This window comes from Mustelus asterias, chromosome 19, assembly GCF_964213995.1.
Source record: "Mustelus asterias chromosome 19, sMusAst1.hap1.1, whole genome shotgun sequence".
Taxonomy (NCBI): Eukaryota; Metazoa; Chordata; class Chondrichthyes; order Carcharhiniformes; family Triakidae; genus Mustelus; species Mustelus asterias.
Genome location: NC_135819.1, coordinates 33,896,861 through 33,909,597, shown reverse-complemented (window position 1 = coordinate 33,909,597; position 12,737 = coordinate 33,896,861). Strand labels below are relative to the sequence as shown.

The window sequence follows — 12,737 nt, the reverse complement described above, 5'->3', positions numbered from 1 at the left end:
AAAGAGTTTTATGGAGTTGCGCAGACGTACTTAATCCTCCTGGCAGCATTTTGACCATATTCTTTAGCTGAGCTATTTCTAAAGCCTCCCAGAGTCGGTCATCAGTGCATTTGCACTCAGGGTCCAAGTTAAAGCTGGAAGCAACAAGAGAAAAGGTTGTAAAATGTCACTGTAATCATATTTGAATTTTTTTTTAGATCATTTCATTTTTTGCGCACGGTAAGGGGAGGTTCTCCAGCTCTGACACCAAGGGCAGACTTTTCCCACAGAATCTTCTGGTCCCCCGCCAAGGGCGATCCCCCACCGTGGGTTTCCAGGCGGCAAGGAGGTGCATTAAACTGAAAACCCCATTGACAGCGGCCATACCAGAAGATCCTAATGACGGGGCTGCCTCCGCTGCCATGAAACACATGGCAGGAGGTTATTAGGGACCAGATCAGAAAGTCCAAGTATATTATGAAGTTAGCCTAGACCCCAACGTTTTTGATTTTGGCATTAGTGTGAGGATAAAGTGTTTCACCCCAGCTGTGATCCTACTGACCCACTAGGAAGCTTTTAGTAAAACGAACTTTATTTATTTTCTTCAGTTAAAATATAACAAAACGAATTAGCATAACTTTTACCAATCAAAGTACTTAAAGATGACAAGGTATAATTCATAACAGCTCGCTATTTCTGTAGTTCCAATGTAAGCAGTATCCCCATAGGCATATTCCCTTCTTCAGAATCAGTTGGCACAAAAAGAGACATGGATGCAGAATGGCATCTGTCTTCTGACTCCCCTAGAGCAGCCTCCAGAGAAATAGATTTATTTTGTAGCAGATGCCAGTCTTCAAATCCAAAGAGTGAAAGAGAGGCGCTTCCCTCTAACAATTCCAAGCAGCAACTGACTTGATTTCTTAGAGTAAGCCTAATCCCCACCCAGTCATATGATTTCTCCTGTCATCATAGAAATCATAGAAACCCTACAGAACAGAAAGAGGCCATTCGGCCCATCGAGTCTGCACTGACCACAATCCCACCCAGGCCCTACCCCCATATCCCCACATATTTAACCGCTAATCCCTCTAACCTACGTATCTCAGGACACTAAGGGCAATTTTTAGCATGGCCAATCAACCTAACCCGCACATCTTTGGACTGTGGGAGGAAACCGGAGCACCCGGAGGAAACCCACGCAGACACGAAGAGAATGTGCAAACTCCACACAGACAGTGACCCAAGCCGGGAATCGAACCCAGGTCCCTGGAGCTGTGAAGCAACAGTGCTAACCACGGTGCTACCGTGCTGCTGTCAATCAACCCAATCAAGCCCCACTCTGAGAAACCCTGGGGGAAACACTAAAATAACAGAACTGCATTAGTCCAGATTAAAACAAACATTCTAACAATTAGGACCAATTATACTTCTGCAGTATCGACATGAGCTGCCGGTTACAGACAAAGCAGCACTGGTAAATAGAACAGGCTTACAAAAAAAAAAGTCCTGCACAAGAAACATGACACGAATACATTTCTTAAAGGCACAGTATCATCGCAAAATGCAGAAAATCCCACTCCAAGTATCAAAATCAGACAGGGCAGAGATTTGAAGCAAGTCTCTCCACTTTGCATTCTCAGAATGATTTTACTCTAATCTCAGGAGGAGACCAGCAAATCTACAAGGGGCAATTTTAATTTATTTTGCACAAATAGTCCAATGCATATTGAGTGAGAATGCCAATTTAGAGTTATTTTGTCCCAGCTCCCTCAAACCGACCTCATCTGGAGAATCCAAATTTCTACAGTTCAGCGTTCATTCCAGCTGATTATTCCCAAATCCAGTTTGGGTTTACATATATAAAAAAAGCATTTGGTCTACTGTATTCGCTGCTCTCAATGCAATCTCCTCTACATTCCGGAGACAGAACACAGTCTGGGTGACAACTTTGCAGAACACCTTCTCTCAGTCCGCAAGCATCACTCCAAACTTCCTGTTGCTTACCCTTTGAACTTTGCACCTTGCCCTCATTCCCACTGTTCCTCCTTGACTTGCTGCGATGTTCCAGTGGCACCCAACGCAAGCTGGAGGAGCAGCACCTCATCTTCCGGTTGGGCACATAACAGCCCCTGGGTGCAATCTTACCAAGGAATGGCAATGTGTCAGGGTCTGACCCAAAATCAGTGTGCTTAACTCCAGAGAAACAGGCTGCTTTTCTCTCCAATTCTCATGACAAAAAACGGGGGTTGGGTTGGGGGGGAGGGGGGGGGCACCTTGCATGCCGTCATGTTGAAGGGTGCAGCCTCAAACCCCGGCTACACTGAGATCAGAGCACCCTTTTTAAAAAAAGGCCCCCAAACCACCCCACTCACCCCCACAAGCAGTCAGTGCTGGTGCCCCCTCCTTCTCCAGAACATCGCCAGAATTGGACCGCTTCTCCCACCCCACGACCTACCCAAACAGCCATCGCCGGCATCCATAGCTCCCACATCTACTCCCCACCCCCACCACAAATAAATGATTCCTCCCCCTCCTCGGGGCTTCCACTAAAATCTACCCTTGGCACTGTCAGGTTGGCACTGTGTCACAGTGCCAACTTGTACCAGGGGGCAGTGGCAAGACACACCTTTACGTCCCCAGGCGGGTGGGGTGAGAATCCCCACGACAGGTTCACATATGGGTGAACCTGTTGTAAACCTCGCCAATGTGACAAATACGGCGAGGGGTCAACATATGGTGACGTTGGGGAGATGGTTAATAATATTAAAATATAGTTAAACGTACTAAAATCAGATTCATGCCCCACCAGCGAGATTCATGCCCCACTCGCCTCACTGGCGAGATTCACCTCTTCCACTGGATTTTGAGCCCCCACTGCCATTCCCACAGACGGAGAACGCAGGCTCAAGATCGCTCCCATCATTGAGTTGGGCAGCTTTAGACTGAGATCTTTCTCCTGTATCGCAATCCCCCTTTTAAAAAAATATCCCATACATGTATTGCTCCAATGCAAACCCCCTCCACCACATCCCACCCCAACCCCAGGCCATCTGTCTTTTGTTCTTAGCGTTGGTACTTTTTGTTGACAGCTCTAACACATTCTCCCTTCCTTCAGTTCTGACGAAGAGTCAAAGGACTCGAAATGTTAACTCTGTTTCTCTCCCAATAGATTCTGCCAGACCTGCTGAGTTTTCCCAGCATCCTCTGTTGCCATAAGAGATGCCACTTAAAATGGGGCAGGCTGAGAAACTTTTGGGGTAGAATTTTATGCTCCACCCCAGGTAAGGTTTCAAAACATTAGCTGGAACCAGAGCGGGCGAGGATCCGACAACAAAAATCTGCGTTGACTTCGGGCAGGGATTTCCAGTCTCGCCCGAGCGAGGCCGTAAACGCCTGCCCATTAATTGTGATTCTCTCTCCACAGAGGCTGCCAGACCTCCTGAGATTTTCCAGCACTTTGTGTTTCTATTACGTTGTGCGCTCTGCCCCTAATCTTGTACATTAATTCAGTTTTCCATTACAGTTATTAAACCGATGCCCAGTATAATAACTCAGGAAAGGAACCGTGTTTCATTTCACAAAGCAGAAGTTAAACCACAAGCCTGTGATGAATATATACAAGTCCCATCCAGGATGATGGAATACTGGACATGCCTATGGACCCGGTTTATAAAGGGCTCAGGACATGAGTTCCACATGTTTGGGTTAATACCTAAATAGGTAATTACCTAAACAGATGGAACTCATGTCCGGAGCCCTTTATAAAGCGGATCCATGCGAACTTGTCAGACTGGGAGGTCAATTGGGGATTCCCCATGCAAGCCCTGGGGGTTATTATACCCTGGTCACTATAACAGTGCTGTTTGTGAGCTCTTGATGTGGAAAAATGGCTGGTACATTTTTTACATTACAGCAGGGTCTATATGTGACCTGATCATTAAAGATGCTTTGTCAATGGAAGTGTTTCATTCTTTTTAAGTTACTTGTGAGATCCACCATAATTATTCATCTCATTAAAGCCTCTGGCTATAAAATTATCTTACGGGATAAAATAGTTTGTTTACTGCCTTAACTTGAACTTCCCCTCTCCATCATTTTAGCTGAAGTGTCAATGTATTTATTAGAACTAGATTAACACCATCACCATAATGGTGGAGTTATTTTAGAGATAAAGCATCTATACAAGATCATCTCATCATATAACTTGCGGGCCGATGCCTATTTCCTGTTCAAAGCATCTTTTTAGCTAGGCTAATTAGTTACTAATTAATCAACTCTTAATTTCTGTAGAGTTTTGGCAACATTGGCCTACTTTCAAGTCATAGAATCTCTACAGTATAGAGGGAGTCCATTCGGCCCATCGAGTCTGTACCGAAACATCATCCCATCCAAGCCCTATTCACCTGCTCCTACATATTTACCTCCTAATCCCCCTGACACTAAGGGGTAATTTAGCATGGCCAATCAACCTAACCCACACACTTTGGACTGTGGGAGGAAACTGGAGCACCCGGAGGAAACCCACGCAGACACGGGGAGAACGTGCAGACTCCACACAGACAGTGACCCAAGCCGGGAATTGAACCCGGGTCCCTGGCGCCGTGAGGCAGCAGTGCTAACCCACTGTGCCACCATTCTACCCTAAGTCAACAGAAAGACTGCTTCACACATTTAAAAGAGACTTGTATCTCACTCACAACAATGTTATACTTGTGAGGGAGTTTGAGGGAATTCGGACTGATTGCATGCAGAGTGATTGAGGTAATTATCGGTTAACTGGTTAATATTGCAATCACAGGCGAGAAGTAAGCCCATAGCAGTCTCTCGATGATGAAAAGAACAGGGTCAATTTAGTTTGCTTTTTTAGGAATCATATGGTGCAAGTTTTTCTGAAGCTGATGACCAATCCAGCATTCAATCTTTATCAATTACATTAAACATGAGGCAAGACAAACTCCATTGGTGAAGAACGTTGTAAACATTGATCCAAAAGCACCAGTCACCCCCACCCCGCCGCCTTCCTGCCAGTGAGCATACTGCATTTAACATGTGTCATATTCTGTGCCATATCAAAGTGATTAAGCTGCGCAATTTATCTGTTGTAAGAAGCATATCCTTTAAAATGGGATAAAGGTGCAGGAATTTCACTGAGAGTTACAGGACAGCGATGAATGGCCTGCTGATCAAGCAACAGAGTTTAAAGTTTATTTATTTGTGTCACAAGTCAGCTTACATTAACGCTGCAATGAAGCTGCTGTGAAAATCTGGTGACACAGTGGTTAGCACTGCTGCCTCACAGCGCCAGGGACCCAGGTTCAATTCCTGGCTTGGGTCACTGTCAGTGCGGAGTCTACACGTTCTCTCCATATCTGCGTGGATTTCCTCCGGGTGCTCCCTTTTCCTCCCACAGTCCGAAAGACGTGCTGGTTAGGTGCATTGGCCATGCTAAATTCTCACCCAGTGTACACGAACCGACGCCGGAGTGTGACGACTATTATTAGTCACCAGTAGGCTTACATTAACACTGCAATTAAATTACTGTGAAAATCCCCTTTCGCCAGGGCATTGGGGAGAGTTACAGAACAAAGAGATCTAGGGGCACATGTTCATAGCTCCTTGAAAGTGGAGTCACAGGTGGACAGAGTGGTGAAGAAGGCATTCGGCATGCTTGGTTTCATCGGTCAGAACATTGAATACAGGAGTTGGGACGTCTTGTTGAAGTTGTACAAGACATTGGTAAGACCACACTTGGAATACTGTGTGCAATTCTGGTCACCCTATTATAGAAAGGATATTATTAAACTAGAAAGAGTGCAGAAAAGATTTACTAGGATGCTACCGGGACTTGATGGATTGAGTTATAAGGAGAGGCTGGATAGACTGGGACTTTTTTCTCTGGAGCGTAGAAGGCTGAGGGGTGATCTTATAGAGGTCTATAAAATAATGAGGGGCACAGATCAGCTAGATAGTCAATATCTTTTCCCAAAGGTAGGGGAGTCTAAAACTGGAGGGCATAGGTTTAAGGTGAGAGGGGAGAGATACAAAAGTGTCCAGAGGGGCAATTTTTTCACACAGAGGGTGGTGAGTGTCTGGAACAAGCTGCCAGAGGTAGTAGTAATTTTGTTTTTCAAAAAGCATTTAGATAGTTACACGGGTGCGATGGGTATAGAGGGATATGGGCCAAATACGGGCAATTGGGATTAGTTTAGGGGTTTTTAAAAAAAAAGGGCGGCATGGACAAGTTGGGCCGAAGGGTCTGTTTCCATGCTGTAAACCTCTATGACTTTATGCCACAATCCAGCACCTGTTCGGGTACACTGAGGGAGAATTTAGCATGGCCAATGCACCTAACGCACACGTCTTTCGGGCTGTGGGAGGAATCCGGAGCACCCGGAGGAAACCCACGCAGACACAGGGAGAATGTGCAGACTCCACACAGACAGTCAAGCCAGGAATCGAACTGAGGTCCCAAGGCGCTGTGAGGCAGCAGTGCTAACCACTGTGCCACCCAGAGCAGTTGACTGCAGTAACTTAACATAGCTTGTTTTTGGTATCATACAGCCATCCATCCCTATTCCACTCAAAATTATTTGATCAGCTTTTGACTGAAAGATAGCGAACGCCCATAGCAACTATTAATAGTTCAAGAAATTTCTAGAAGATTGAAGTTTTGTTTTTCTTTCGCTGGGTCGTACCAGTGAGAACATGACTTCATTTCCACTGGCAAATCTCCATCAGCGCTTAGACTTGTGCTTAATTAATGGCCATGACTGGAGAATATAGTCAGGGTGACAGAGATTTTAAGATCTGTGATAGAAAGGCTGCAGCAGCAAAGTTTACTTTCATTAGGCGGGAGGATTGTAGCCTTGTGAAACACTAGGTGGAAACAGTCAAGGAATTAAAAGTATACTCAGTTCCACAGGAAGCTTTCCCACTTTCTCCTCAACTCCTGAGACATTCAACACTCCCAGGCTTTCATCACAATGAGATTCCGTGCTTAATGTCAATGCAACGTTCAATTTAACAAATAGCAGCCAGGCAGATGTGCCATTACTATTTATGGCATAATCTGGGCTGCTTTCCAAGACAAAGCAAAGAATGCTAATAGTTGCAGAACTCTAAGTGCTTGCTTACCGAATGGATCCACTAAAAAGCACAGGATCTTGCAAAATAATGGAAAGTCTGGAGCGAAGTGTATGAAGTGGGAGCTTGCAGATATCAATTCCATCAATGACGATCTTGCCTATTATCCAAATGTAAAACATTGTGAGCAAAAAGTACAATAGGTTATGTTCTTCACAAATAGTGCTGTCTCCTTCCCAAATTCACTGTTACTCAAAGCCATTCTTCCCTTTCCTTTTAGATAAATCACGCTTACAGATTGACAAAGTCTTTACGTCCTTCAATTGGGAACTTAAACTGGGGCCAGCCAGTGACAAGAAGAAATTGCTTAACCAGAAATTTAAATAAGCGAGCAACTCCCACCTGTGTAAATCAATGCCTGAGATAGTGTCCTGTTTTCTTGCAGTGATGAAATGTGTAATGTTTTCTATACATTTTATTGACAGGCGACCTGATATATGACAAGACTGACCTTCAAATATATCCACCATCCTGAAAAAAGCCAGAGACAGGGAAGATTTTCCACTGCCGGTGCGCCCGCATATCCCAACCTGGGAAAAGAACACAACAGAAAGGACAACATTGATCGTTGTTTGTTCATGTCAACTAGGCTTTACTACACAAACTATTAACCAGAAATAAAATTTTACTATCACACAAACATGGGCGGCACAGTGGCCAGCACTACTGTCTCACAGTGCCAGGGATCCGGGTTCAATTCTGGCCTTGGGTGACTATCTGTGTCACGTTCTCCCCGTGTCTGCGTGGGTTTCCTCTGGGTGCTCTGGTTCCCTCCCACAGGTTAAAGATATGCTGGTTAGGTGCATTGGCCATGCTAAATTCTCCTCAGTGTGCCCGAACAGGTGCCAGAGTGTGGGGTCTAGGGGATTTTCACTGTAACTTCATCGCAGTGTTAATGTCAGCCTACTTGTGACTCTAAAAAAATAAACCTTTTTAAAAAATGCGGGAAAAATGTAAATTCAAAATTCTCTTTTTTAAGGCTCTCAAACAACAATTGACTATATGCTCAGATGAGACATCATAGTTTCCATTTGTCTTCTCGTGGAGCCAGAGTGGTTGAGTTCCATTGCAGGACCATAAACCTCATCATTAAAAAGATCCTGTTAAATGCCCGGTCCTACATTTCAGTGATGGATTTAAGTAACATTAATATAAAAATATAGCAATTGTTACAACCCATACGGAGATTGACGATGGATTGTCCTTTCACCAAGGTGGGGGTGGAGCAAACATTGAACATCAATTTCTGACAACTCTTAACTCACCTGGCACGGCTTCCTCACTGCAATATTCTGGATTATTTATAGACTAATATTAAATAATATGAACTCTTCAAAAGACTTGCTAGCATGAGACTGTCCAAAGTTCATTTTTCTGTCTTGCTAATAGCTTGCTAAGCACCAATTCAAGGTCACGACACATTTGTTTTGGTCACAATAACACATGAACGGTACATTTCAAAAATAACTTCACTGGTTTTAAGCGCTTTGGAATGCTCCGAGGCCATGAACAGCACGACATAGATTTTCTTCCTTTCTTTCCACTGAAGCAGTCATTGGCAGTGGGGGAAGGGAGAGGTGATTTTCAACACCGCAAGGTTGGTTGGCTTGAGCCAGATGAGAAGTAAAAATGTAAAAAGAAAAGAAAGGGACTCACTTTGAATTTGCCAACTTCCAGTTTAATGAGACAGGACTCGATTAATTCATTCCCAGGAGCTGGGATGCTTTTTGAAGTCGCACATTTTTAAAATCTCTTTTCCAATTTTAACGTTCCTTGGCCAGGTTGTAGAATCATAGAATCCCTACAGTGCAGGAGGAGGCCGTTCGGCCCATCGAGCCTGCACCAACAGCAATTCCACACAAACCCCATCCCCATAACCTGCTAATCCACCTGACACTAAGGGGCAATTTAGCATGGCCAATTAACCTAACCCGCACATCTTTGGACCGTGGGAGGAAACCGGAGCACCCGGAGGAAACCCACGCAGACACGAAGAGAACATGCAGACTCCGCACAGACAGTGACCTGAGGCTGGAATTAGAAACCCTACAGTGCAGAAGGAGGCCATTCGGCCCATCGAGTCTGCACTGACAGCAATCCCAGCCAAACCCTATCCCCGTAACCCCACGTATTTACCTTGCTAATGCCCCTGACACGAAGGGAAAATTTGGCTTAGCCAATCAATCTAACCTGCACATCTTTGGACTGTGGGAGGAAACTGGAGCACCCGGAGGAAACTCCAGGAAACGTGTAAACTCCACACAGACAGTGACCTGAGGCTGGAATTGAACCCAGGTCTCTGGTGCTGTGAGGCAGCAGTGCTAACCACTGTGCCACCATGCTGCGCTCACTTTCTATTTCCTCAGAGAAACCCTTGCAGCTTAAGGGATGCGAAGACTGTTGCATGGAACAAGGAAGTGTTTTTCTAGCCATTGCTTGTGGATCAAGAGGAACAGGAGAGTTTCTCTGCCTCCACCCTGTGCCCACCCGCTCTCCCCCACCCTCATCTCTGCTCTGCAAGTAAATCTGTTAACACTTCCAGTGATCAGACTACACCCATTCCCCATCCAATCTAATGGCTTCACAATGTCCTTCGTGGCACGTGATCTTTTCCTGGCATCTCCTCCCCCCCCCCGCCCCCACCACTATGTCCTCCAAAGGTCCAACCACAATCTTCTCCCCTCATCATTTTCTTGAGATTCCAGAGTTCCTCTTCCCTCATTTCCCGATCTCTCCGGCCCTCAGAGATCTTCTCACTTGTTCTCCAATCTCTCCTGCCCCTTTCGCAAACCTCTCCCCAGGCCCAATGTGCCAGGCCAGCGTGTGAGTGCCAGGGGGCAGTGCACAGTTGGCACTGCCAAGGTGCATGGCCTGAAGGGGCCCTACGGGAAAACGGGAGCTGAGTAAGGGTCTGAGGGGGGCTGAGTGGGGGAGTCTGATCACCCTCATGCCTGCGTGGTGTGGAGGGGGTACCCGTTATTTCTTGGTGGGGGGAGGGAGAATACCCCTCTTTGGTGAGGGGTTTGGTGGTGCACCCCTTGTCTGTGTGGGGGCCACCATTTATTTTGTGGAGGTGGGGAGCCTTGTCTCTGAGCATGGGGATCCGGTCGCCCTTTAAAATTTGCGGCCGGATTTGGGACAGCGGTGTTCGGTGGCACATTGTCCGCTCTGAATAAGTAAGCATCCATCAGGTGGGAGAATCCCAGTTGATAAGACGTTGCTAATTTGCAGTGGGAAACCCTCCAGGTTTCCTGGGCACTTGGTCCCAATTCGGGAGAATCGTGGCCCCTGTGCTTGTAAGATTTGAGAATTAATACACGCCCTGTTAACAGAATAGACATTGGAGAACTGGAGAGATTTCATACAATTCCAAAAAGTAAAGTAAAGTTTATTTATTAGTCACAAGTAAGGCTTATATTAACACTGCAATGAAGTTATTGTGAAATTCCCCTAGTCTGCAAGTAAAGAAAATGGCAAATGGAATTTAACGCAGACAAGTGTGAGATATTGCACATTGGAAGGACAAACCAAAGTAGAACACACAGGGTAAATTGTAGGACTCTGAAGAGTGCAGTTGAACAGAGGGATCTGGGAATACAGGTATAGAATTCCCTAAAAGTGACGTCACAGGTGGATAGGGTCGTAAAGAGTGCCTTTGGTACACTGGCCTTTATAAATCGGAGTATCGAGTATAAAAGTTGGAGTGTTATGGTAAGGTTATATAGGGCATTGATGAGGCCGAATTTGGAGTATTGTATACAGTTTTGGTCACCTAGTTACAGGAAGGATGTAAATAAGGTTGAAAGAGTGCAGAGAAGGTTCACAAGGATATTGCCGGGACTTGAGAAGCTGAGTTACAGAGAGAGATTGAATAGGTTGGGACTTTATTCCCTGGTGTGTAGAAGATTGAGGGGAGATTTGATAGAGGTGTATAAGATTTTGATGGGTATAGATAGAGTGAATGCAAGCAGGCTTTTTCCGCTGAGGCTAGGGGAGAAGAAAACCAGACGGCATGGGTTAAGGGTGAAAGGAGAAAAGTTTAAAGGGAATATTAGGGGGGGCTTCTTCATGCAGAGAGTGGTGGGAGTGTGGAATGAACTGCCGGATAAAGTGGTAAATGCGGGGTCACTTTTAACATTTAAGAAAAACGTGGACGGGTTCATGGATGAGAGGGGTGTGGAGGGATATGGTCCAAGTGCAGGTCAGTGGGACTAGGCAAAAAATGGTTCGGCACAGACAAGAAGGGCCAAAAGGCCTGTTTCTGAACTGTAATTTTCTATGGTTCTATGGTTCTAGTCGCCACACTCAGGCGCCTGTTTGGGTCAATGCACCTAACAAACACTGTGGGAGAAAACCGGAGCACCCGGAGGAAACCCATGCAGACACGGGAGAATGTGCAGATTCCACACAGACAGTGACCCAAGCCCTGAATTGAACCTGGGTCCCTGGCGCTGTGAGACGGCAGTGCTAACTATTGTGCCACCCAACCTGAGCTCTGAAGTTCAGATTTCTGAAGAGGAGTTTGTTAGGTTGCTGGGGTTGATGCAATCGATCCTTTTCCGCTCTAACTTATTCACATAGAACAGAACCTGCCCCCTTGCCTGTGGTAGGCTTGCAAATTCTCCCCAAAATCTTAGCAGCATCATTAATGAATGAGCTTTTGTCAAATTCTCTTACTTACCTTCTGGCCAGGTGTGATGTAGGCTTTGACATGTTTAAGGACAGGCTTGAGAGTTGGGTCATATCGAACGCAGAGATCTTGAATCTTTATCTCTCCCTGCTGTGGCCAATCTTCCGGAACCTGGGATGGGTCTGCAGGGAGTATGAAGATCTGGAATGGATGCATCATCTCAAACAGCAATTGTTAATTCAGACCGTTTTTTTTAGGTCTTCAGAATTTGCTTTCATCGACTGCTCATTCTGTTAAATCAATTCATCAATAGCTCATCTACTGATTTTCTCTCCCTTCCTATGGGGGAGGGGACACGCACACTGGGTTATGCAACTTGACGTCTGGGGAGTTCATAGATCATAGAATCCAACAGTGCAGAAGGAGGCCATTCGGCCCATCGCATCTGCACCGACCACAATCCCACCCAGGCCCTATCTCCACAACCCCATGCATTTATGCTAGCTAGTCCCCCTGACACTAAGGGGCAATTTAGCATGGCAATCCCCACCTAACCCGCACGTCTTTGGAGTGTGGAGCACCTGGAAGAAACCCACGCAGACACGGGAAGAAACTCCACACAGTCAGTGACCCAAGCTGGGAATCGAACCCAGGTTCCCGGCGCTGTGAGGCAGCAGTGCTAACCACTGTGCCAAGTTGTAGGTGATAATCAGCACTCTCAGGCTTGGTGGCACAATCTCTGGATGTTCCAACTCGCAGCGCTACTCTTTATTGGCTTTAGATCTGGAGAAATTCCAGCAAAGCCCCAGGGATAGCACTTTCCAGCGGGAAACTCATGGATTTGGATCAAATGTGAGCATCACATGCTGCTTGATTTACTTTTAAATAAACCACATACCCCAAAGGGCATAACTTCCAAAACAACCGGGATGAAGTCCCAGAGAACAAGAGGTTGGCCTTCTGAGCAGACCTCAGTATCTTACCC

At 45.9% G+C, this 12,737-nt stretch overlaps 1 protein-coding gene across 4 annotated transcripts in view; it reads right to left on the bottom strand.

The window, feature by feature from the left end:
- LOC144507873 (ATP-binding cassette sub-family C member 9-like) overlaps positions 1-12,737 on the bottom strand; it is a 214,064-nt gene that overhangs the window by 20,489 nt on the left and 180,838 nt on the right. For all 4 annotated transcript variants that reach the window (XM_078235306.1, XM_078235308.1, XM_078235309.1 and 1 more), the window contains 4 exons: positions 11,804-11,934; positions 7,574-7,652; positions 7,114-7,222; positions 31-134 (listed from right to left, as the gene is read on the bottom strand). In XM_078235306.1, the coding sequence (XP_078091432.1) occupies positions 31-134; positions 7,114-7,222; positions 7,574-7,652; positions 11,804-11,934 (423 nt within the window). The remainder of the gene's footprint in view (positions 1-30; positions 135-7,113; positions 7,223-7,573; positions 7,653-11,803; positions 11,935-12,737) is intronic.